A 26,898-nucleotide genomic window follows, 5' to 3' on the forward strand; every position below is an offset into this window, starting at 1 on the left:
CTGAGCAGTTTGACCAGTAGGGGGCAGTGGCAGGGCAGGTGGAGGTGGAGGTGGAGGTGGGCAATGGGCACGTTGCTGAGCAGTTTGACCAGTAGAGGGCCATGGCAGGGGAGGTGGAGGTGGAGGTGGGCAATGGGCACATTGCTGAGCAGTTTGACCAGTAGAGGGCAGTGGCAGGGCAGGTGGAGGTGGGCAATGGGCACATTGCTGAGCAGTTTGACCAGTAGAGGGCAGTGGCAGGACAGGTGGAGGTGGAGGTGGAGGTGGAGGTGGGCAATGGGCATGTTGCTGGGAAGTTTGACCAGTAGAGGGCCATGGCAGGACAGGTGGAGGTGGAGGTGGGTGCGAGGAATCTACGCCAATCCAAACATCTCGGCCATGGGCATCTTCCTCGCCGTGTGTGTTGTGTTTGGATGTAGGAGCCATGTCTCTCTGTCCTGATGGGGATTGAGGCGGTGGAATATAACCATGGTCACGGGTGTGCGATGTGTCTCCACACTCTAGTCTGTTTGTAGCGGGTGTATGGTTGTAGCTGTTGTTCGGGGGGCCCTCTACTTTGTGTTTCTGCTCCTCGATCTCTCTACTCTTGCGCCGAGACTCTTCCCTTCTCTTTGCTGCTTCCCTCCGCCAGTACATGAACTGGGACCACCCGACATCCTTGCAGCCCCCCTTCCCCTTCACCTGTAATGCTTCCTCCAGGTATTCTATGCGATCCCAGTTGAATGTGCCATCAGGGGGGAAACCTTTCTCTCTCTTCTTTGTCCACTCGACCCACCTCTCCACTTTCTTCACACTGCCCGGTCCATAGTGGATGTACATGTAGCGTACTGGGGTTCCTCTGTCATAGTTGCCTTTGGAGGCTGAGTTGCCCATCTTAGCTGGAACGCCGGGACCCTCAGGACTTGCACCTGGACAAGCAGCCCGGGTGGGACACGGACCCACAGAGGCAGGGACCGGGGCTTTGCGAGTGTGGGGGTCACTCAAGTTCACTCTGGTCTCAGCAGTCACCTTCCCCCCACCTGCATCCAAACGGCTACTGGCGGTAGGAGAGGAGACTCGGAGCAAGGGAAGCCCTTACCTTTCTGTGCGTCGTAGATGCGTTAGTCTGTCACCAGGGCTCTCCTCTCATCAATCCAAGCCGGGGAAGGGATTACTGATCTCGGTTGGAGCTCCAAAAACCTGTCGGAATAACAAGGCTACGGAACAACACAAAGACTTTACTCGGAAGCTTGTTAACAGGGAGAGCAAGTCAAGCTGCAGATTCCACTGCTGGCCTTGAGCGGCCAGACAGCTTATCCCACTCTTGATAACGACTTCATTGTAATGGGCCAGGGATTGCACTGCTGTGTGGGGTTTGCATCCTAACTTGTTCCCACAACATCCACAGCCTTATCGTCTGGTAGAAGCTGTACAAACCATTCAGGCTGTCGACTGCAGCCTTGTACAGTGAGTGGCAACTTTTCCCCACTCACCAGCCAGGTTTAACGTAACTTCACAGACAACGTTTACATACAAACATAGAAAATCACTACCCCGTTCCTGCTTTCGCACCATATCACTTGATTCCGTTAGCCCTAAGAGTTATACCCAACTCTCTCTTAGAGAGAGAAACATCCAGTGAGTTGGCCTCCACTGCCTTCTGTGGCAGAGAATTCCACAGATTCACAACTCACTGGGTGAAATCGAGTCCGAGTCTCAATTCCCACACCCCGGGTGACCAAAACCCAACCCGGTACTCCCAAATTGGGCCTCGCCAACCTGTGGCCAAGAACGTAGAAACAAATTCAGATAGAACTGAAGATAGGCACAAAATGCTGGAGTAACTCAGCGGGTCAGGCAGCATCTGTGGAGAACATGGATAGGTGACGTTTCACAGAGTGCTGGAGTAACTCAGCGGGTCAGGCAGCATCTCAGGAGAAAAGGAATAGGCGACGTTTCTGGTCTTCAGACTGAAGAAGGGTCTCGACCCAAAACGTCACCTACTCCTTTTCTGGAAAGATGCTGCCTGACCCGCTGAGTTACTCCAGCAATTTGTGAAACGTCACCTATCCATGTTCTCCACAGATGCTGCCTGACCCGCTGAGTTACTCCAGCAATTTGTGCCTATCTTCAGTGTAAACCTGCATCTGCAGTTCCTTCCTGCACATAGATCGAATTGATATGTACTTGCAAAAACAAAGTAAGCACAGGTGCATTCATTGCAATGGTGTGTAGATTGTACACATAGATAATGGCCATGCCTGAAGTCAGCTGGATGTAGGAGCAATGGACTGCAGATTCCGGCTTACAAACAAAGTCACAAAGTGCTGGGGGGCTCAGAAATCGTTGCAGAGTGGGCTTAAAGGTGCAAAGGTAAGGCCTCCCTGAGGACTGAGAAAGAGGAAGGTCGGGGGGATAGTGAAAATCCGACAGGGGTGAGGAGTGGGGTCAGAGAAGGTTCCTGACCCAAAATGTCACATATACATGTAGTCCTGTGATTGGGCAGCATGGTGGCACAGCGGGTAGAGCTGCTGCCTCACAGTGCCAGAGACCCATATTCCATCTTGACTGCGGGCGCTGTCTGTACGGAGTTTGTACGTTCTCCCCGTGACCACGTGGGTTTTCTCCGGGCGCTCCGCTTTCCTCCACCACTCCAAAGACGTGCAGGTTTGTAATGTTAATTGGCTTCTGTTAATTGTAAATTGTCCCTCGTGTGTAGGATAGTGCTAGTGACCGCTGGTCAATAGACAATAGACAATAGACAATAGGTGCAGGAGGAGGCCATTCGGCCCTTCAAGCCAACACCGCCATTCAATGTGATCACGGCTGATCATTCTCAATCAGTACCCCGTTCCTGCCTTCTCCCCATACCCCCTGACTCCGCTATCCTTAAGAGCTCTATCTAGCTCTCTCTTGAATGCATTCAGAGAATTGTCCTCCACTGCCTTCTGAGGCAGAGAATTCCACAGATTCACAACTCTCTGACTGAAAAAGTTTTTCCTCATCTCAGTTCTAAATGGCATCTAAATGAGCACGGAACTAAGCCCCTCGGCCCCACACCGGACTCGATGGGCCGAAGGGTCCTGTTTCCTCGCTGTATCTCTAAAGTCGAAAGACGCTGCCTGACCCGCTTAGTTACTCCGGCACCTTTGTGTCTTTTTAAGGTGGAGAATAATGGTGGGTTTAGGAATGTCAGCACGAGGTGATGGGTCTTGTTTGTATGTGCTGCAAAACATCAACTCATTCCTGATCCATAAATAACTGCATGTCTGTTGAACAATTGGAGACTGTTATAGGCACGCTGCCACATGAGAAGTAATGAACTTCAGCTAATTACACCAACCTGCAGCTGCCAAATAAATCATCCCAATTCTGCCGAGCTTTAAATTATTGCCTGACATGCCAATTGTAGCTGTCAGCACTTTTCCTAAAGCTGTCTTCTCATCTCATTTCTGGTGGAGATTATAAAGACTTAAATTTTAGATTTTCTTATTTTAGATCTGCTTATGCATAATTTCACAAAATGTTCATTTAATTCTGATTTACTGTGCTCCGTATGCACACTCTTTACGTCCTTACAAAACTTATAATCCCGCTTTGAAGATTCTCTTCTGTAAAACACAAGGTGCTGGAGTAACTCAGCGGGTCAGGCAGCATCTGTGGAGAACATGGATAGGTGACGTTTCACAGAGTGCTGGAGTAACTCAGCGGGTCAGGCAGCATCTGTGGAGAACATGGATTGGTGACGTTTCACAGAGTGCTGGAGTAACTCAGCGGGTCAGGCAGCATCTGTGGAGAACATGGATTGGTGACGTTTCACAGAGTGCTGGAGTAACTCAGCGGGTCAGGCAGCATCTGTGGAGAACATGGATAGGTGACGTTTCACAGAGTGCTGGAGTAACTCAGCGGGTCAGGCAGCATCTGTGGAGAACATGGATAGGTGATGTTTCACAGAGTGCTGGAGTAACTCAGCGGGTCAGGCAGCATCTGTGGAGAACATGGATAGGTGACGTTTCACAGAGTGCTGGAGTAACTCAGCGGGTCAGGCAGCATCTGTGGAGCGAGTGGGCAGGACACGTTTCAGAAGATCATAAGACAGAGGAGCGGAATTAGGCCATTTGGCCCATCTAGAATGCTCCGCCATTCATTAGCTCGTACGTTCATAAGTGATAGGAGCAGAATTAGACCCTCAAGTCCACTCCGCCATTATGCCGAGTTCAGTTTCATCTCCAGCAACATCTGTGTGGAAAGCCAAAACGACCCGCCACCCATTCCTTCTCTCCACAGATGCTGTCTGTCCGGCTGAGTTACTCCAGCATTTTGTGTCTATCTTTCATCACCTATCCATGTTCTCCACAGATGCTGCCTGACCCGCTGAGTTACTCCAGCACTCTGTGAAACGTCACCTATCCATGTTCTCCACAGATGCTGCCTGACCCGCTGAGTTACTCCAGCACTCTGTGAAACGTCACCTATCCATGTTCTCCACAGATGCTGCCTGTCCTGCTGAGTTCCTCCAGCACTTTATGTTTCAATAAGGACAGATTTCCTTTTGCTAAGGCCCCACTAATCTGGTAGTTTTGATTTGTTGTGCTGTTTTTCTATATTCCAGATTTATATCATTGTCATGGAGCAGACAGCTTTTAGTATCAGTGAACGTCTAATGTGCCCATTTATAACTTATTCAGTGCAGAAATGTGATTGTGGAGTTATATCTGCACAGGCTGGAAACAGATTGCTATTCACAATAATACATCGAGGAATTTAAATTCTGGAACACAGTAATAAATTCTGCTAGACAGCAGTCCCTGATACACAATTGCAACCTTTATGGCAGCTCCATATTTTCCGTAATGGTCCTTTTACTTTTCAAATGGTCTGAGGCTTTTCACAATGTGCAGATTCGCTTCAGTTGCAAACACTGCTTGGTGACTGAAATATCAGAACAGGTTGTCCATTAGGGTGGCGCAGCGGGTAGAGCTGCTGCTTCCCAGCGCCAGAGAGCCGGGTTCGATCCTGACCTCAGGTGCTGTCTGTGTGGAGTTTGCACGTTCTCCCCTGTGACCGTGTGGGTTTCCTCCGGGTGGGTTTCCTGTACATTGCCCCCAGTGTTTGGGGAGTGGATGAGAAAGTGGGATAATATAGAATCTGTGTGAGCAGGTGATCGACAGTCGGCATGGACTCGATGGGCCGAAGGGCCTGTTTCCATGCTGTATCTTTCACTGGTTCAATGTTATCTCACTGAGGAGAGAAGTGTGTTTTACTGCCATATACACACTGAAACGAAACAATGAAATTCTTACACAGCAGCACAGCAGGTTTGTAAATGCGATACTTAATCGTACTGAATAGAACTTGACTCATTTTCTATCCATTAATTTGAGGTGGGTTTTAGCATACAACTTATTTTGCAGTACATCAGTGGGTCAGGCAGCATCTGTGGAGACCATGAATAGGTGATATTTCAGATCGGGACCCTTCTTCAATTCCCAAAGCTGTTGTAAATGGCCAGCCTGCAATGCAATGGTGGCTCCACAGCAGTAAAAGATAGAATCCAGCTGTTCCCAAGAAGCTCCTCATGTCGCTTTGTCATTCTCTGGTGAGTTTAAAGGCTCAAAGCTGCCAGTACAGGTGTACAGAGCAGGCATGTCATGGTGCAAAAGCAATCCGTTGTACCTGAAAACTGCTGTCATGGGGGAAGGAACTGCAAATGTTGGTTTAAACCGAAGATAGACACAAAAAGCTGGAAGAACTCAGCGGGTCAGACAGCATCTCTGATTAAAAGGTGTGGAGAAGGGTCTCGACCTGAAACGTCACCTATTCCTTTTTCTCCAGAGATGCTGCTTGTCCCGCTGAGTTACTCCAGCTTTTTGTGCCTGTCAAACTGCTATCATGGACGGTGTGTTACAGACCTTGCAACTGAATAGATTGATGGCAGGAGACTGGGGTTGGGAAGGAGAGATAGATCAGCCATGATTGAATGGTGGAGTAGACGTGTTGGGCCGAATGGACTAATTCTGCTCCTAATACTGCAAAAATAAATCGAACCCTTGAACCAATGTTGTTGACGAGACGTCACTGTCAGTTTCACAGGAGACATGGACACTTACAATTGGTCCAGCAGCAGATTTTTTTAAATGGTGGAAGTTTCTGATGTTAACATTTATAACATTTGGCTTTGATAAGGCTTTAGACAATAGACAATAGGTGCAGGAGGAGGCCATTTGGCCCTTCGAGCCAGCACTGCCATTCAATGTGATCATGGCTGATCATTCTCAATCAGTACCCCGTTCCTGCCTTCTCCCCATACCCCCTGACTCCGCTATCCTTAAGAGCTCTATCCAGCTCTCTCTTGAATGCATTCAGAGAATTGGCCTCCACTGCCTTCTGAGGCAGAGAATTCCTCAGATTCACAACTCTCTGACTGAAAAAGTTTTTCCTCATCTCCGTTCTAAATGGCCTACCCCTTATTCTTAAACCGTGGCCCCTTGTTCTGGACTCCCCCAACATTGGGAACATGTTTCCTGCCTCTAACGTGTCCAACCCCTTAATAATCTTATACGTTTCGATAAGATCTCCTCTCATCCTTCTAAATTCCAGTGTATACAAGCCTAGTCGCTCCAGTCTTTCAACATATGACAGTCCCGCCATTCCGGGAATTAACCTAGTAAACCTACGCTGCACGCCCTCAATAGCAAGAATATCCTTCCTCAAATGTGTCCCTTCTTCCCGATGGTAGGAGTGAAATGAAAGCATGGCCAGGGTGGTGTGGGTCAGTGAGAGTGTGGCCAGGGTGGTGTGGGTCAGTGAGAGTGTGGCCAGGGTGGTGTGGGTCAGTGAGAGTGTGGCCAGGGTGGTGTGGGTCAGTGAGAGTGTGGGCCAGGGTGGTGTGGGTCAGTGAGAGTGTGGCCAGGGTGGTGTGGGTCAGTGAGAGTGTGGCCAGGGTGGTGTGGGTCAGTGAGAGTGTGGCCAGGGTGGTGTGGGTCAGTGAGAGTGTGGGCCAGGGTGGTGTGGGTCAGTGAGAGTGTGGCCAGGGTGGTGTGGGTCAGTGAGAGTGTGGCCAGGGTGGTGTGGGTCAGTGAGAGTGTGGCCAGGGTGGTGTGGGTCAGTGAGAGTGTGGCCAGGGCGGTGTGGGTCAGTGAGAGTGTGGCCAGGGTGGTGTGGGTCAGTGAGAGTGTGGCCAGGGTGGTGTGGGTCAGTGAGAGTGTGGCCAGGGTGGTGTGGGTCAGTGAGTGTGTGGCCAGGGTGGTGTGGGTCAGTGAGAGTGTGGGCCAGGGTGGTGTGGGTCAGTGAGAGTGTGGCCAGGGTGGTGTGGGTCAGTGAGAGTGTGGGCCAGGGTGGTGTGGGTCAGTGAGTGTGTGGCCAGGGTGGTGTGGGTCAGTGAGAGTGTGGCCAGGGTGGTGTGGGTCAGTGAGAGTGTGGCCAGGGTGGTGTGGGTCAGTGAGAGTGTGGGCCAGGGTGGTGTGGGTCAGTGAGTGTGTGGGCCAGGGTGGTGTGGGTCTCTGGTGATGCTGGGTGCTTTTGTGAGGTAGTTGGACGTGGTACCTGCAGATATCATTGAGTGCCTTTGCTGTTTGTCTAGGGGCTTCCTTGTATTAGCAGATTAGGTAGATGGAGAAACTGGAAGAAAAGTCAGTGACTTGTTGATGTCCACTGAGCATAACGAGATAGGTTACATCGCAGGCAGGAATGTTGCAATGTGCAGTTGAGTTTAAGCCTTTGACTTGTATCCAATGTTTGGGAACAGCTCCGTCCAAGACCGCAGGAAATTGCAGAGTTGAGGACGTAGCCCAGACCATCACACAAACCAAAATCCCTTCCATGGTTCCATCTACACCTCACGCTGCCTCGCCAAGGCCAGCAGCATCATCAAGGACCAATCTCACCCTCTTCTCCCTCCCCCATCGGGCAAGAAGTACAGAAGTGTGAAAACGCACACCTCCAGATTCAGGGACAGTTTCTTCCCGGCTGTTATCAGGCAACCGAACCATCCTCTTACCAGTCGTTTATCTGTGCCCTGTGGAGGGCTTGATTGTAATCATGTATAGTCTTTTCTTTGACGCAAACAACAGCACTTCCCTCTAGAAGGCAACTCCGGACTGTCAAAGCAGCCACAGCCAGACATAAAAACAGCTTTTGTCTACTCAACAACCAAAAGTCTGTAGCCTCCTTTTGCTCTGGTATTTTATTTAATTATTCACATGTTTAAACTATAATGTTTTATTCTTAATGTTTTAATGTTTTATGTTTTATTCTTAATTGTTTACTGTATGTTGTGTTGTTATTTGCGAGCAGAGCACAAAGGCACATTCCTTGTACGTGTACATACTTGGCTAATAAAATTTATTCATTCCAATTCGATTCAATTCACTGTGCCTTGCTACACGTGACAATACTAAACTAAACGATACTAAAGTGAGCCCTGGCTTTCCCTGGCATTAACTTTAGTTTGTACTCTCTGTCCTTGCTGATTACTGAAACACAGAAAACATCTGTAAAATGCAATCATTGCGGAGTTTATTATTTTTATACCGCAGTGCAGTTAAGGAAGTTGGAGACTGAGTGCCACAGTTTTCATGCGTCATTAACTGTAACCCAGAACATTTGTGTTCATTTAATAACAAAGCCACTAATCTTCTCTAGACACAGTAGTTTAGTTTAGTTTAGTTTAGAGATACAGCGCGGAAACAGGCCCTTCGGCCCACCGAGTCCGCGCCGACCAGCGATCCCCGCACACTAACACTATCTTACACACACTAGGGACAATTTAAAAAAATATTTTTATACCAAACCAATTAACTTACAAACCTGCACGTCTTTGGAGTGTGGCGGGAAACCGAAGATTTCGGAGAAAACTTATGCGGTCAGGTGGAGAACGTACCCACACTGTACAGACAGCGCCCTTGGTCGGGATCGAACACGGGTCTCTGGTGCTATAAGCGCTGTAAGGCAGCAGCACTACCACTGCACCACTGTGCCACCATAACCTTCTCCAAGCACAGTACAGGACTGAAAGTGGACAATGACCTGCCTCTTTCTCCAATGTAAGGTTGAATGCAATCAATTCCTTGGCTTTTAGGATGTTTAGAAGGTGAATAAGATGCATATTTTTCTTTGCATTCATATAGTAATTTACTGTCTTTAACTTAAAGGAACCTGGGCAAGTCTGGACTTCGAGTATCTTGTCTGGGGCTCGGTAAGTGACATGTATGATTTGTAAGTGACATGTATGATTTGTAAGTGACATGTATGATTTGTAAGTGACATGTACATGGCATGACATGTACATGGATAGTTTGTCTGTTTGTTTCTATGTTAATTGTTTTTGTAAAGCGCTTTGAGCATGCGATAAGGCGCTATATAAAATAAATGAATTATTATTATTATTATTATGTATGACATGTATGATAAGTGACATGGCATGATTTGGGTCAAAATGACGAAGAGGGTGGGGGTGTTTGGTGGGGCTACATCCCTGGTTCACAGAGTACAAGTCAGGGGATCGATGGTTCGTATCGAACCCGTGTCTCTGGCGCTGTGAGGCAGCAGCTCTACCCGCTGCACCACTGTGCCGCCCTCACGTTGATAAAACATTACCATGAAAAGCGTTTGAAACTTGATCGTGATGGAGGTTGTTTAGATTTAGAGATTTAGAGATACAGCGCGGAAACAGGCCCTTCGGCCCACCGAGTCCGCGCCGCCCAGCGATCCCCGCACACTAACACTATCCTACACACACTAGGGACAAATTTTTTTAACATTTACCCAGCCAATTAACCTACAAACCTGTACATCTTTGGAGTGTGGGGTAGGTTAATTGGCTGGGTAAATGTAAATGTAAAAATTGTCCCTAGTGGGTGTAGGATAGTGTTAATGTACGGGGATCACTGGGCGGCACGGACTTGGAGGGCCGAAAAGGCCTGTTTCCGGCTGTATATATATGATGATGATGAAACCGAAGATCTCGGAGAAAACCCACGCAGGTCCCGGGGAGAATGTACAAACTCCGTACAGACGGCGCCCGTAGTCAGGATCGAACCTGAGTCTCCGGCGCTGTATTCGCTGTAAGGCAGCAATTCTACCGCTGCGCCACCGTGCCGCACTGAACTGAATTGTTCTCAGAATTATAAAACTGCAGCAAGGGAAAGCAATCAGCATGGTCTGTAAGCAAGCTAATAAATTAATATGAAGGTAGACACAAAATACTGGAGTAACTCAGCGGGTCGGGTAGCATCTCGGGAGAGAAGGAATGGGTGACGTTTCGGGTCGAGACCCTTCTTCAGAACGTCACCCATTCCTTCTCTCCCCAGGTGCTACATGACCCGCTGAGTTACTCCAGTATTTTGTGTCAACCTTCGATTTAAACCAGCATCAGCACTTTTTTTTCCTGCACAGAATAAATGAATATCTTGGGTATCTGACGACTGGCTGGATACGAGTGGTGATGAAAGGCCACAACAGGGTTACAGCAGCAGCAGCTAGAAAGCTTCCTGCTCTGCTGTGTGAGTAGAATATCACCTTAGGGCACAGAATCAGCAATCCAAGGGCAAATTGAATTTAAAGCCATGCTCCTTTGAAGTTTTGGTTTTGAATCTGCTCTCAAACGTATTTGCATTTACCCAAAAGCATGAAGTCCCTTGGACCTGCACAGTTGTAAGTTTAAATTGCTCCGCAATATTTCTTGGCACATATGAATTTAGTTTCGTTTATTATCGTCACGTGTACTGAGGTACAGAGAGGAGCCTGGTATCCAGACCAAGAAAAGACTACACATGGATACAACCTAGATAAAGGTCAATTAAGTCCAGAAAAAAACCCCTGCAGATGCTGGTTTAAAACGAAATGGTTTAAATTCAGGAGTCTGAAGAAGGGTCTCGACCCGAAACGTCACCCATTCCTTCTCTCCCGAGATGCTGCCTGACCTGCTGAGTTAATCCAGCATTCTGTGTCTACCTTAAATTAAGTTCACAATATGCTTGAGTAACTCAGCAGGTCAGGCAGCATCTCGGGAGAGAAGGGATGGGTGACGTTTTGGGTGGAGACCCTTCTTCAGACGGGTCTCGACCCGAGACGTCACCCATTCCTTCTCTCCCGAGATGCTGCCTGACCTGCTGAGTTACTCCAGCATTTTGTGAATAAATACCTTTGATTTATACCAGCATCTGCAGTTATTTTCTTAAATTAAGTGCAGTTTGATTTAAACTATTTGTGAGCAAAAATACCATTTTTTATCAGTACACAGTCTTAAATAGTGGAATGCAAATGGAATGATTTTCTGGTAATACTGAACTACGCTTGTAGAAACAAGGAGCTGCAAATGCTGGTTGACTGAGGAAAGACACAAAGTGCTGTTGTAACTGAGCGGGTGAGGCAGCATCGCTGGAAAACATGTTAACGTTTGTTATCTCTGTGACTGCGTGGGTTTTCTCTGGGTTCTCCTGTCTCCTCCCACACTCTAAAATTGTGCAGGTTTATAGGTTAATTGTAAAATTGTCCCCAGTGTGTAGGATAGTGCGAGTGGACAAACTGCTAACAGAATCAAGGGATATGGGGTGAAAGCAAGAACGGGGTACTGATTTTAGATGATCAGCCATGATCATATTGAATGGCGGTGCTGGCTCTAAAGGCCGAATGGCCTACTCCTGCACCTATTTTCTATGTTTCTATGGATGGAGTTATCGCTGGTCAGCACGGGCTCGGTGGGCTGAAGGGCCTTGTTTCCTTGCTGTATCTCTAAAGTCAAAAGTCTCAAGGATGGGAAGATGCTTCAGGAGGATTGGGACAAGTTTGTTTAGTTTAGCGATACAGTGCGGAAACAGGCCCTTTCGGCCCACCGGGTCCGCGCCGCCCAGCGATCCTCGTACATTAACACACTATCCTATATCCACTGGGCACAATTTGTACATTTGCCCAGCCAATTAACCTACATACCTGTACGTCTCTGGAGTGTGGGAGGAAACCGAAGATCTTGGAGAAAACCCACACAGGTCACGGGGAGAACGTACAAACTCCGTACAGACAGTGCCCGTAGTCGGGATGGAACCTGGGTTTCTGACGCTGCATTCGCTGTAAGGCGGCAACTCTACCGCTGCGCCACCGTGCCGTCTCAACTAAGTTGAGTGAGTGGAAGGGAAAACATGGAAGGTGGAATATGTCGGGAGGAATTGCAGATGCCGGTTTAAACTGAAGATAGACACAAATTACACCAAGCCAATTAACCTACAAACCTGTACGTCTTTGGAGTGTGGGAGGAAACCGGAGATACCGGAGAAAACCCACGCAGGTCACTGGGAGAACGTACAAACTCCGTACAGACAGCGCCCGTAGTCGGGATTGAACCCGGGTCTCTGGTGTTGTAAACGCTGTAAGGCAGCAACTCTACCGCTGCGCCACCGTGCCGTCCTACAATTACAAGTACAAATAGTGCAATATTAGTGTGGAAATTAAGTGTTTGTACACTATTATAAGGATATCCTCTTTACAACATTCATAGGAATGGCATCTCTGTGCCTGAGGATTGTGAAGGGGAACGAGTGGCAATTTCACTGCTTTTGTAAATTCAATTAAACACTCAGCTACATTGAAGAGGTGGAAGAAAGGTTTAGTTGTTGCTTTGGAGACTGACAGCATGAAACATATGTACATGCGTGTATTAATATGTTTGATTAGTACAGACCAAGTCAATGGAGTGTAAGAAAATAACTGCAGATGCTGGTACAAATCGAAGGTATTTATTCACAAAATGCTGGAGTAACTCAGCAGGTCAGGCAGCATCTCAGGAGAGAAGGAATGGGTGACGTTTCGGGTCGAGACCCTTCTTCAGTCTGAAGAAGGGTCTCGACCCGAAACGTCACCCATTCCTTCTCTCCTGAGATGCTGCCTGACCTGCTGAGTTACTCCAGCATTTTGTGATCAAGTCAGTGGATATTTTTAAGGTAGAGATAGGTAGATTCATGATTAGTGCGGGTGTCAGGGGTTACAGGGAGAAGGCAGGAGAATGGGGTTGGGGGGAGAGATAGATCAGCCATGAATCAGCCATTGAATGGCAGAGTAGACTTGATGGGCCGAATGGCCTAATTCTGCTCCTATTACTTATGACCTTATGATCACTGTTTAGCTTTATTGATTCTAAGGTACAGCTGCGATATTATTACTCTGGAAAAAGAAAGACCAAGTGCTGGAGTAACTCAGCGGGTCGGGTAGCATTAGCCAGTCAGTCCAAAGGATGGAAAGGCTGCCAGAATCCCCAGACATTATTACAGGAAGGCTCGTCACTAATCCCATACCGGCCATGCATTCCACTGCAGTAACTCAGCGGGTCAGGCAGCAACTCTGGAGAACATGGATAAGCGATGTTTTGAGTCAGGACTCTTCCCTATTCCAGGTGTCTGGTTATGGGGAGAAGGCAGGAGAATGGGGCTGAGAGGGGAAAGGCAGATCAGGCATGATTGAATGGTGGAGTAGGCCTGATGGGCCGAATGGCCTAATTCTGCCCCTAGGACTTGAACTTATGAACTTATTCTGTACACAGTGCACGCTTTATTAATGTACAAAATGCTTTCAACTTGTGACCAACTCTCTTGGATGGGCCGAGTGACATTAAAACAACTGTTCTAAATGATCAAAATGATCTGAAGAAGGGTTCCAACCCAAAACGTCACCTGTTCTTGCTGCCTGACCCTCTGAGTTACTTCATCATTTTTTCGTCTATCTTCGGTATAAACCAGCATCTACAGTCGAAAAGATCGTTGGTGGGCAAAATAACTCGAGCACCCTGCAGGGAGAACACCTTATTGTTCAGGCCATCTCTTGTGGTATGGTTAGGAAGGGGTTAGAGGGATATGGGCCAAACACAGGCAGGTGGGACTAGTGTAGATGGGGCATCTTGGTCAGCATGGGGAAGTTGGGCCGATGCTGTTTGACTCCATGACTCTATTCATGATGGCAATGGGGAGGGGAAAGCCTCTAGCCAACAGCACACACATGCAATTTAACCGACGGTGAAATGGTCAACTCATTACTGCAGCAATGTTGTAACGATGCTGCGGCCTAACGTCATGGAGTTGGCGGCCTTATCGTATCTCCGTCCCCACTGCGGCCTAACGTGGTGGAGTTGGCGGCCTATCCTGGAGACCCACCCAGCGCTCCAGCCACGGGAGACTGAGGGACTTTAACATCGCGGAGCTTGCGATCCCTTTACCGGGAATCGAAGCTCCAACCGCGGGGCCTGTGGACTTTAACATCGTGAAGCCACGTGAAACACGTGGGTACGAATGACGTCGGGTGGAAGAGGAAGGAGGTGCTACAGCGGGAGTTTAGTTAGGAAAAAGACTGAGAAGTAGGACGTCGAAGGTGGTTATCTCTGGACTGCTACCGGTACCTCGTGCTGGTGAGGCCAGGAACAGAGAGATAGAGGGTATGAATTTATGGCTGAGGGGCTGGTGCAGAGAGCAGGGATTTAGATTTCTGGACCACTGGGATCTCTTCTGGGCTAGGGGTGACTTGTACAAAAGGGACGGGTTACATCTTAACAGCAGGGGGACAAACATTCTGGCAGGCAGGTTTGCTAGTGTGGCACCTGTGGCTTTAAACTAAGTAGTGGGGGGGAGGGGTTAACAAATTGTGAATATGAAGATGAGGTTAAAGGGAATACAGGAGATATTGCAAAAGACTCTCGGAAGAATGGGAACAGAAGTTCTAGAGGGGAAAAGAGATTAAGGGCAGGGCCATTTGTGAACGATGTGAGAGGGGAGGTAAATACAGAAGTTAAAGTGTTGTACTTAAATGCGCGTAGTATAAAAAATAAAGTGGATGAGCTTGAGGCTCAGTTAGTCATGGGCAAGTATGATGTTGTAGGGATCACTGAGACATGGCTACAAGAGGACCAGGGCTGGGAACTGAATATTCAGGGGTACACAACGTATAGAAAAGACAGACAGGTGGGCAGAGGGGGTGGGGTTGCTCTGATGGTAAGGAATGATATTCATTCCCTTGCAAGGGGTGACATAGAATCAGGAGATGTTGAATCAGTATGGATAGAAATGAGGAATTGTAAGGGTAAAAAGACCCTAATGGGAGTTATCTATAGGCCCCCAAACAGTAGCCTCGACAAAAGGGGGCAAGTTGAATCAGGAGATAAAATTGGCGTGTCACAAATGTAATGCTACGGTGGTTATGGGAGATTTCAACATGCAGGTAGACTGGGAAAATCAGGTTGGAAATGGACCCCAGGAAAGAGAGTTTGTAGAGTGCCTTCGAGATGGATTCTTAGAACAGCTTGTACTGGAGCCTACCAGGGAGAAGGCAATTCTGGATTTAGTGTTGTGTAATGATCCTGATCTGATAAGGGGACTAGAGGTAAAAGAGCCATTAGGAGGCAGTGATCACAACATGATAAGTTTTACTCTGCAAATGGAAAGGCAGAAAGGAAAATTGGAAGTGTCAGTATTACAGTATAGCAAAGGGGATTACAGAGGCATGAGGCAGGAGCTGGCCAAAATTGACTGGAAGGAGGCCCTAGCAGGGAAGATGGTAGAACAGCAATGGCAGGTATTCCTGGGAATAATGCAGAGGTTGCAGGATCAATTTATTCCAAAGAGGCGGAAAGACTCTTAGGGGAGTAAGAGACACCTGTGGCTGACAAGGGAAGTCAGGGACAGCATAAAAATTAAGGAGAGGAAGTATAACATAGCAAAGAAGAGTGGGAAGACAGAGGATTGGGACTCTTTTAAAGAGCAACAAAAGTTAACTAAAAAGGCAATACGGGGAGAAAAGATGAGGTACAAGGGTAAACTAGCCAATAATATAAAGGAGGATAGCAAAAGTTTTTTTAGGTACGTGAAGAGGAAAAAAATAGTCAAGGCAAATGTGGGTCCCTTGAAGACAGAAACAGGGGAATTTATTATGGGGAACAAAGAAATGGCAGACGAGTTAAACCGTTACTTTGGATCTGTCTTCACTGAGGAAGATACACACAATCTCCCAAATGTTCTAGGGGCCGGAGAACCTAGGGTGATGGAGGAACTGAAGGAAATCCACATTAGGCAGGAAATGGTTTTGGGTAGACTGATGGGACTGAAGGCTGATAAATCCCCAGGGCCTGATGGTCTGCATCCCAGGGTACTTAAGGAGGTGGCTCTAGAAATAGTGGAAGCATTGGAGATCATTTTTCAATGTTCTATAGATTCAGGATCAGTTCCTGTGGATTGGAGGATAGCAAATGTTATCCCACTTTTTAAGAAAGGAGGGAGAGAGAAAACGGGTAATTATAGACCAGTTAGTCTGACATCAGTGGTGGGGAAGATGCTGGAGTCAATTATAAAGGACGAAATTGCTGAGCATTTGGATAGCAGTAACGGGATCATTCCGAGTCAGCATGGATTTACGAAGGGGAAATCATGTTTGACAAATCTACTGGAATTTTTTGAGGATGTAACTAGGAAAATTGACAGGGGAGAGTCAGTGGATGTGGTGTACCTCGACTTTCAGAAAGCCTTCGACAAGGTCCCACATAGGAGATTAGTGGGCAAAATTAGGGCACATGGTATTGGGGGTAGGGTACTGACATGGATAGAAAATTGGTTGACAGACAGAAAGCAAAGAGTGGGGATAAATGGGGCCCTTTCGGAATGGCAGGCAGTGACCAGTGGGGTACCGCAAGGTTCGGTGCTGGGACCCCAGCTATTTACGATATACATTAATGACTTAGACGAAGGGATTAAAAGTACCATTAGCAAATTTGCAGATGATACTAAGCTGGGGGGTAGTGTGAATTGTGAGGAAGATGCAATAAGGCTGCAGGGTGACTTGGACAGGTTGTGTGAGTGGGCGGATACATGGCAGATGCAGTTTAATGTAGATAAGTGTGAGGTTATTCACTTTGGAAGGAAGAATAGAAAGGCAGATTATTATCTGAACAGTGTCAAGTTAGGAGGAGGGGGAGTTCAACGAGATCTGGGTGTCCTAGTGCATCAGTCAATGAAAGGAAGCATGCAGGTACAGCAGGCAGTGAAGAAAGCCAATGGAATGTTGGCCTTCATAACAAGAGGAGTTGAGTATAGGAGCAAAGAGGTCCTTCTACAGTTGTACCGGGCCCTGGTGAGACCGCACCTGGAGTACTGTGTGCAGTTTTGGTCTCCAAATTTGAGGAAGGATATTCTTGCTATTGAGGGCGTGCAGCGTAGGTTCACTAGGTTAATTCCCGGAATGGCGGGACTGTCGTATGTTGAAAGGCTGGAGCAATTAGGCTTGTATACACTGGAATTTAGAAGGATGAAGGGGGATCTTATTGAAACATATAAGATAATTAGGGGATTGGACACATTAGAGGCAGGAAACATGTTCCCAATGTTGGGGGAGTCCAGAACAAGGGGCCACAGTTTAAGAATAAGGGGTAGGCCATTTAGAACGGAGATGAGGAAGAACTGTTTCAGTCAGAGAGTGGTGAAGGTGTGGAATTCTCTGCCTCAGAAGGCAGTGGAGGCCAGTTCGTTGGATGCTTTCAAGAGACAGCTGGATAGAGCTCTTAAGGATAGCGGAGTGAGGGGGTATGGGGAGAAGGCAGGAACGGGGTAATGATTGAGAGTGATCAGCCATGATCGCATTGAATGGCGGTGCTGGCTCGAAGGGCTGAATGGCCTACTCCTGCACCTATTGTCTATTGTCTATTGTCTCTGGTAAGAAGAGGCCGACTTGGGAGCTCCATGCCGCGAAGAGACTTTCAGCCGCCCCGACGCTGGAGTTTCGATCATCCCGACGGGGGCTTCGATCGGGTCTTTGATCGCTCCGACTGTGGATGGTTTGACTGCCCCGATCATGGGAGAACAAAGAGGAAGAAGATTTAACTTTATTGCCTTCCATCACAGTGAGGAATGTGGAATCCACTGTGGTGGATGTTTTGGCTGTGTGTCTTGTTGCTTCTCACTTAGTATGGCTGTATGGTAACTCAAATTTCACTGTACCTTAATTGGTACATGTGACAATAAACTGACCTTGAGACTTTGAACTCATTGTGTTCGTACTCATTATCTGAACGGGGCGGGAAGATTCAGATTCAGATTCAGGTACCATTTTACATTTTCCGGAGATAAATTTGGGGCTGTCAAACATCAGCTTAAAATACTTTTTAAGCAGATGTAGGTAGTTCAAGACTACGTTTTGTGGAAGGTCGCCAATGTTTCTTTGTCAACACTGACAACTTAGTTAAGCTGATCTTATTTCAGGCTGTAATGATGGTCGATGGGTGGTTTTCCTTGGTTTCACTGTCCTCTGTCCACACTCGCTCCACACAATAACCTGCTTCACTCCCCACTGTGTAGCTCCTTCCATCTCTGAAAAACAATAGACAATAGACAATAGGTGCAGGAGGAGGCCATTCGGCCCTTCGAGCCAGCACCACCATTCAATGTGATCATGGCAGATCATTCTCAATCAGTACCGCGATCCTGCCTTCTCCCCATACCCCCTGACTCCGCTATCCTTAAGAGAACTATCTAGCTCTCTCTTGAATGCATTCAGAGAATTGGCCTCCACTGCCTTCTGAGGCAGAGAGCTTGTATACACTGGAAGTTAGAACGATGAGAGGAGATCTTATCGAGACGTATAAGATTATTAAGGGGTTGGGCACGTTAGAGGCAGGAAACATGTTCACAATGTTGGGGGAGTCCAGAACAAGGGGCCACAATTTAAGAATAAGGGGTAGGCCATTTAGAACTGAGATGAGGAAAAACTTTTTCAATCAGAGAGTTGTGAATCTGTGGAATTCTCTGCCTCAGAAGGCAGTGGAGGCCAATTCTCTGAATGCATTCAAGAGAGAGCTGGATAGAGCTCTTAAGGACAGCGGAGTCAGGGGGTATGGGGAGAAGGCAGGAATGGGGTACTGATTGAGAATGATCAGCCATGATCACATTGAATGGCGGTGCTGGCTTGAAGGGCCGAATGGCCTCCTCCTGCACCTATTGTCTATTGTCAGTTGGGACCCTTCTTCAGTCTGAAGCTGCCTGACCTGCTGAGTTACTCCAGCACTTTGTATCCTTGGTCTGGAGGTAGTTTTCAAGGTTTCTTTAATCACAGCTTGCAGTTGTTATATACCCAGGAGAGAGAGAAAAGTAGACAATCTAAGTGACCTGCAGAAGGCAGCTAAAAGTGTCTGGAGGATCAGGCGGTTAATCTCTGTGGTTGTTCTAGGTGGCTCAGAGCCAGTCGCCTATGTGTCCCCTTCCTTATTGTTCCAGTTAGCGTTATCTCCGTAACTCGGTCCTGAGAAGCACTTCTTGTTCACAGTTCTGTCTAGGGTTTTTGTAATCAGTTCTAACCTTGAGTTCACAAGCTGTTCGTTGTCTCTGGGCGCACATGTTCACAGGCTGTGTTCTTTTCAGGGAGTTAGCAGTTTGTAACAAACTCACTCCAGCAATTCTCTGCAAACCCCTACAGTCGGTAAGAAGACAGATTTATGAGTAATGCAGATGTATGAGTAATGCAGGTTTATGAGTAATGCAGATGTATGAGTAATGCAGATGTATGAGTAATGCAGATGTATGAGTAATGCAGATGTATGAGTAATGCAGATGTATGAGTAATGCAGATGTATGAGTAATGCAGATGTATGAGTAATGCAGATGTATGAGTAACGCAGATTTATGAGTACTGCAGATTTATGAGTAATGAGTTAAGAAATAGACAACGCTGGGTGAGTTTCAGGGCATTGGGAATCGAGACCTCACCTTATGCAATGTCAAAACCCAGGGAATGCCTCAAGGATTGAGGTACATTAACCAAGGTACAGTGGAAAGCTTTTGTTGCGTGCTAACCAGTCAGTGGGAAGACCATACATGATTACAATCCAACCACCCACAGTGTACGGACGGATACACGATAAAGGGAATAAGGTTTGGTGCAAGATGAAGTCCAGTAAAGTCCAATTAAAGGGGGCAGATGGTAGTTCAGGACCACACTCTAGTTGTTGATAGGATGGTTCAGTTGCCTGAAGACACTGTCTCTGAATCTGGAGGTGTGCGTCTTCACACTTCTGTAACTCTTGCCCGATGGGCGAGGGGAGTGGCCGGGCTGAGACTCACCCTTGATTATGCTGCTGGCCTTGCTGAGGCAGCGTGAAGTCCTCTTCTAGTGAGGCCTGTTCCTGATTGATGAATGAATGCTTCATTGTCACATGTGACAGGTTACAGTGCGATTCTTTGCTTGCACACCCAAGGTATGCAAATAGTCGTCCATAAAGGGCGCTGACCAAGTTACAAAGCCAGGTCCCCCTGTGTTCTCCCCCCTCCCCCTCCCTCATGGTGGTCCTCCAACGCCACGCCGGCTCCTCCTTCGTTCCTTTCCCCAGCGGCGGCGTCTTCACTCCCACGCTCCGTCCTCGTCCGTCGGTCGGCGCCGACCTCTCCACTATCGATGCTGGGTCTTCTCCCCACGCCTCCTTCTTATTTTAACAAAAGTAAAGTTAATCAATTATTGCAATAATATATACAATACACAACGATACCAAACAAACCCACCAGCATACTACAGAATCAGCCAATTATCTAAAGGAATATCCGTAAATGTCACACTCTTAAACAACTATATTGCAATCCTTCCGGACGCCTCCTGGTGCCAACCGTCGACCCAGGGGCCGTTGCCCGTGGGCTTCCTCGACTTGCGAGGCTCCACCTTCGGCCTGCGACGCTCCGGCGCTAGGGGCTCCGACCCGCGAGGCCCAGACTCCGGCCTGCAAGGCTCCAGCTCACGAGGCCCCAACCTGCAAGGTCAAGGCTCCGGCCCGCGAGGCCCAGGCTTCGGCCTGCGAGGCCCAGGCTCCGGCCTGCAAGGCCCAGGCTTCGGCTTGCGAGGCCCAGGCTCCGGCCTGCAAGGCCTGGGCTCCGGCCTGCAAGGCTCCAGCTGACGAGGCCCAGGCTCCGGCCTGCAAGGCCCAGGCTCCGACCCACAAGGCCTAGGCTCCGGCCTGCAAGGCCCAGGCTCCGGCCTGCAAGGCCCAGGCTCCGACCCACAAGGCCCAGGCTTCGGCTTGCGAGGCCCAGGCTTCGGCCTGCAAGGCCCAGGCTCCGACCCACAAGGCCTGGGCTCAGGCCTGCAAGGCTCCAGCTGACAAGGCCCAGGCTCCGGCCCGTCAGGCCCGGGTTCTGACCATACCAGCAGCCTGTCCTGTGTCAGTAGCCGACACTTAATTGTCGCAACGACAATGTGGCAAGTTAACAGGTGCCCTTGCTGTATGCTTGGAATTTCAAAGTAGATGTGATTACAATTTACAACCTGGCCTACCTTGCAAGCCTGATCAGGTAACGCCAGATGGCCTTCCCTGAAGGGTAGAGAACCAAGTGTTTTAATTTTAATAATAATCTGAGTTTCATTATCATCAAATTACTGCATTGGCTTTTCATTCCAACTTTGCTTAATTAATTAAAACATATTTCCAAAGCATCCGTGATGCGATTTGAAATTGTTACTGGATGATTAGGTTTAGATTTATTATTGCCACATGCACCAAGACACAGTGAAAAGCCTTGTTTTTTTATGTTATTCAATCAAATCAGGTATACTATACATAAATACAATCGTAAACTCACGAAGGGCAAAAGGGAAAGACACAGAGTGCTGAATAAAGTTCTCAGTATTGCAGTACATCAGTTTCATAGACTGTCTAATATCCAATTGCCAGGGTGAGGCCCAGTGCAAATTGGAGGAACACCACCTCATATTTTGCTTGGGTAGTTTGTATTGACTTCAACATTGACTTCTCTAACTTCAGATAGTCCCTGCTTTCCCCTCTCCATCCCCTCCCCCTTCCCAGTTCTCTCTCTAGTCTTCCTGTCTCCGACTACATCCTATCTTTGTCCCGCCCCATCCCCTGACATCAGTCTGAAGAAGGGTCTCAACCCAAAAACGTCCCCCATTCCTTCTCTCCCGAGATACTGCCTGACCCGCTGAGATACTCCATCATCTTGTGTCTACCTTCGGTGCAAAGCCTTAGAGGGGAAAGGCAGAATTAGGTCACACCTGCCCTGTCATGAATCATGTAACAGGCACAAGGGGCTTGCTCACCCTCTGTGCCAAAGCCCATCAATGGCTAAAGTAAGACCTAAGACAGACACAAAAAGCTGGAGTAACTCAGCGGGACAGGCAGCATCTCCGGTCAGAAGGAATAGGTGACGTTTCGGGTCGAGACCCTTCTTCAGACTGGTTAGGGATAATGGAAACGATAGATATAGACGATGATGTAGAGAGATAATGAAGAATAAATGAAAGGCATGCAAAAAGGTAACGTTGGGTGAAAGCAAGAAGCTTGTGCAACTTGGCTGGGGAGGGATACAGAGGGAAAGGCATCATCTTTTCAATTCTGTATATGTCATGGACATAATACATGTCATGCCTATGTCTTGTTTTCAAAGGCAATTTTATACGATAATTAGGGGATTGGACACATTAGAGGCAGGAAACATGTTCCCAATGTTGGGGGAGTCCAGAACAAGGGGCCACAGTTTAAGAATAAGGGGTAGGCCATTTAGAACGGAGATGAGGAAGAACTTTTTCAGTCAGAGAGTGGTGAAGGTGTGGAATTCTCTGCCTCAGAAGGCAGTGGAGGCCAGTTCGTTGGATGCTTTCAAGAGAGAGCTGGATAGAGCTCTTAAGGATAGCGGAGTGAGGGGGTATGGGGAGAAGGCAGGAACGGGGTACTGATTGAGAGTGATCAGCCATGATCGCATTGAATGGCGGTGCTGGCTCGAAGGGCTGAATGGCCTACACCTGCACCTATTGTCTATTGTCTATTGTCTATTAATTTGAGAAAGGACTCCATGAAACGATCAGTTTATTTGCCTGTGTCTTCTGCAACAACACTCGGCTTGACTTGTGTCTTTCTCTGTGTTTCTAGGAACCTGGGTGACATTTGGAGGTCAGATCACTGATGAGGTAGGAGCTACCTGATATATTGAAGTGAATTGCTTATTTACTTTTTACAGAATTAAGGAATTCTGGAAATAATGTTGTATTTGTCACCCCGGGCACATTCGTACCCACTGTGGAATGTTGTATTTGTCACCCCGGGCACATTCGTACCCACTGCGGAATGTCCACACCAATTTCACGTTCATAAGTGATAGGGGCAGAATTAGGCCATTCGGCCCATCAAATCTACACTGCCATTCAATCATGGCTGATCTATCTCTCCTTCCTAACCCCAATCTCCTACCTTCTCCCCATAACCCCTGACACCTGCACTCATCAAGAATCTACCTATCTCTGTCTTAAAAATATCCATTGACTTCACCTCCACAGCTTTCTGTGGCAATGCATTCCACAGATTCACCACCCTCTGACTAATGAAATTCCTCCTCATCTCCTTCCAAAAGGAACACCCTTTAATTCTGGGCCTTTGACCTCTGGTCTTAGACTCTCCCACTGGTGGAAACATCCTCTTGACCTCCACAGCCATCTGTGGCAACGAATTCCACAGATTCACCACCCTCTGACGAAAGAAATCAAAATAAAATTCAGACAAAACATACATAGAAACATAGAAAATAGGTGCAGGAGGAGGCCATTCGGCCCTTCGAGCCTGCACCGCCATTCATTGTGATCATGGCTGATCAATAACCCGTGCCTGCCTTCTCCCCATATCCCTTGATTCCACTAGCCCCCAGAGCTCTATCTAACTCTCTCTTAAATACATCCAGTGATTTGGCCTCCACTGCCCTCTGTGGCAGAGAATTCCACAAATTCACAACTCTCTGGGTGAAAAAGTTTTGCTCTCACTTCAGTTTTAACAATTACAATTGCAATTACAATAGCAGACAAATCACAATTTTTACAGAAGCCAATTAACCTACCAACACGCACGTCTTTGGGATGTGTGAGGAAACCGGAGCGCCCGGAGGAAACCCACACAGTCACAGGGGGAATGTGTAAACTCCACACAGACAGCACCTGAAAGCCAAGATTGAACTCGAATCTCTGGCGCTGTGAGGCAGCAGCTCTACCAACTGCACCACTGTGCCACCCTGACGTGTTGGTATTGCTTCATGTTCTAGCTGTCCGAGTAAGATCAATTGTTGCCCTACAACAAGGTGGCACCCGACTTATCTACGGGATGGATGAAATTGCGCAAATCTATCCTGGGCACTCGGTTGGAAAGATAATGACACAAAAAGCTTCCTATTACTTGTACAACTACCTGTTGTTTAGTTAATGGTGTTCTGAGGTCCCGCCGAGATGAATGATAAATTGCCATGATGTACAGAAACGCTCAGTTTGATTAATGCAGAATTCGAAGCCTTCAACAAACATCCACTTAAATTTATAAAGAGCGTCACGAAACAGTGAAAAGTGACCGAGATGAGCTTTCTTGCCGTGCACGTCACACAACACAAGACGGGGAATTGTACAGAGAGTGGAACTGCTGGCTAATCATGAACCTTTAGCGGGGAACAATGGGAATCTGGAGCATGTAATTGGACAGTTTATCCAATTTCCAACTCAAGGTTTGTGTTGCATTGTGCCTTGGCAGGTGGCTGAGGAATTAATGACAATTGCTTATGAACATGGAGTCAATCTGTTTGATACAGCAGAGGTGTACGCAGCTGGCAAGTAAGTGCTTCAGTGATCAGTCGATTCAGCGATCCCCTCTGTACACTAGCTCTATCCTACACACACCAGGGGCAAGTTGACAATTTTACCGAAGCCAATTAACCTACAAACCTGCACGTCTTTGGAGTGTGGGTGGAAACCGGAGCACCCGGAGAAAACCCACGCGGGTCACGGGGAGAACGTGCCAACTCCGTACAGACAGCGCGCGTGGTCAGGATCGAACCCGGGTCTCCGGCGCTGTGAGGCAGCAACTCTACCGCTGCGCCACTGTGCCGCACCACATCTTCTGCGCTCTTTGCAAATGATTCACATCCTTCCTGTGATGTGCTCACCAGTATGGGAGGTGTGTGTTGCACTGTCACCTTTTAAAGGAATCAAACGTCATTCTCACACGACCTGCACATATGTTTATTAATCGTGCATGCTAGCACCTTTTTTTGGTGTGCGAGAAAATATAGCTCTGACCAGAACAGTTTGCAGCACTTGGCTGTGGTCCCAGTAGAGATTTGCACAGTGGTAGCATAACCTCCCTTCCAGCATGCTGTACGTCGGCCAACACAGCAACTCATCCCAGGTAGATACAAAACGCTGGAGTAACTCAGCGGGTCAGGCAGCATCTTGGAGAGAAGGAATGGGTGACGTTTCGGGTCGAGACCCTTCTTCAGACTGATAGAAAGGTCTCGACCCGAAACGTCACCCATTCCTTCTCTCCCGAGATGCTGCCTGACCCGCTGAGTTACTCCAGCATTTTGTGTCTACCTTCGATTTAAACCAGCATCTGCAAAACATTAAGGGTCTTCTTAACCACTTTCTTGAACTGCCTAGCTACCTTTTAAGATTCTGTTGCTAAGACTCCAAGGTCCCTTTGTTTCTCCGTACCACTTAATATCCTCTCATTTATTGTGTTTTTTTCCCCCTTTGTACCATGTCTGAAAATCCATAATAATGCGTACTTCCTGAGAGTAGTTTGATTTTAATATGACTCTCCTGCCTAATTGGATTATATCTGGTGATAGGATATCTTGCATTGAAAGTTCATCTCCAAAAATGACATGCCTCTTTTAGAACTCTGAGCAGAAATAATTGGTGTGAAAAGGTTAGATTCCAAACACTGCGATCGTCATTAAAATGATAAGTATCTGTCACTGTGCTGAGCCTGTAATGTTGAATACTGCAATAATCAGTTGGTTTTTTTTACTCCTATGTGACACAGTTGCATCTAAATTTCTGTTTAATGGAAATATATGAAACTTGATTTACTGAACTGAAACGTTCCAACAGAAATGCTATTCTCTGGAGAGAATGGAACTGTTTTTATTTATTTTTTAATAAGCCTGTTTGCAAAAGTTTTCCTGTCTTGTACGCGGCTTCAAGAAAATAACACAATCATAATTATTGGCAACTGCCTCAACAATACCACAGCCAGAAAACGAACGATTCTGCATTGAGATAAATCATAAGCCCCTTCAGTTCCCTGAAGTAACATCTGGACTAGACTTTGGGCTTTGGGCTTTTTCGTTGTAAATAACGGCAAAATATGGTGACTGTGTGTGTGTGGGTTTAGTTTAGTTTAGTTTAGTTTAGTTTAGTTTAGTTTAGTTGTACAGAGTGGAGACAGGCCCTTCGACCCACCAAGTCGACCAGCACATGGACACAGCACATGGATCCCTGCACATGGACACTACCCTACACACACTAGGGGCAATTTACATTTATACCAAGCCAATTAACCTACAATTTTTTTCATCTCTTGCAATGATATTATAGATCACAGGTAGTAACTCAGCGGGACAGGCAGCATCTCTGGGGAGAAGGAACAGGTGACGTTTCGGGTCGAAAACCCGGATCTCGACCCGAAACGTCACCCCACTCCTTCTCTCCAGGGACGCTGCCTGTCCCGGCTGAGTTACTCCAGCATTTCATGTCTTATCTTCGGTTTAAACTAGCATCTGCAGTTCCTTCCCGCACAACCTACAATCCTGTGCGTCTTTGGAGTGTGGGAGGAAACCAAAGATCTCGGAGAAACCGCACGGGGAGAACGTACAAACTCCGTACAGACAAGCACCCATAGTTGGGATCAAAGCCGGGTCTCTGGCGATGTGAGGCAGTCACCCTACCATTGCACCACCGTGCCGCCCGGTTGTGTGTGAGATTTCCACTGTGCGATGCGTATACGTGACAATAGAGAACCATTGAACCATGAGACCACCAGTGCAGGCAGCACTGAACTGCTTATTATTATTTTCACTGTCATTTCTTTTGAATTATTAGGCTAGTCTCAAATAGAGATTTAGTGAGTCTTTAAAATATTGATAGAGGATTATA

General features: G+C 47.5%; 1 protein-coding gene across 1 annotated transcript in view; it reads left to right on the top strand.

Annotated features, from left to right (window-relative positions):
* The window catches only part of kcnab1a (potassium voltage-gated channel subfamily A regulatory beta subunit 1a), a 129,982-nt gene that overhangs the window by 68,703 nt on the left and 34,381 nt on the right, over nt 1-26,898 (top strand). The window contains exons 2-4 of the mRNA XM_078410977.1: nt 9,132-9,175; nt 22,862-22,899; nt 24,494-24,573. Coding sequence (XP_078267103.1) covers nt 9,132-9,175; nt 22,862-22,899; nt 24,494-24,573 — 162 coding nt within the window. The remainder of the gene's footprint in view (nt 1-9,131; nt 9,176-22,861; nt 22,900-24,493; nt 24,574-26,898) is intronic.

Source organism: Rhinoraja longicauda, chromosome 13 (genome assembly GCF_053455715.1).
Source record: "Rhinoraja longicauda isolate Sanriku21f chromosome 13, sRhiLon1.1, whole genome shotgun sequence".
NCBI classification, from domain to species: domain Eukaryota; kingdom Metazoa; phylum Chordata; class Chondrichthyes; order Rajiformes; family Arhynchobatidae; genus Rhinoraja; species Rhinoraja longicauda.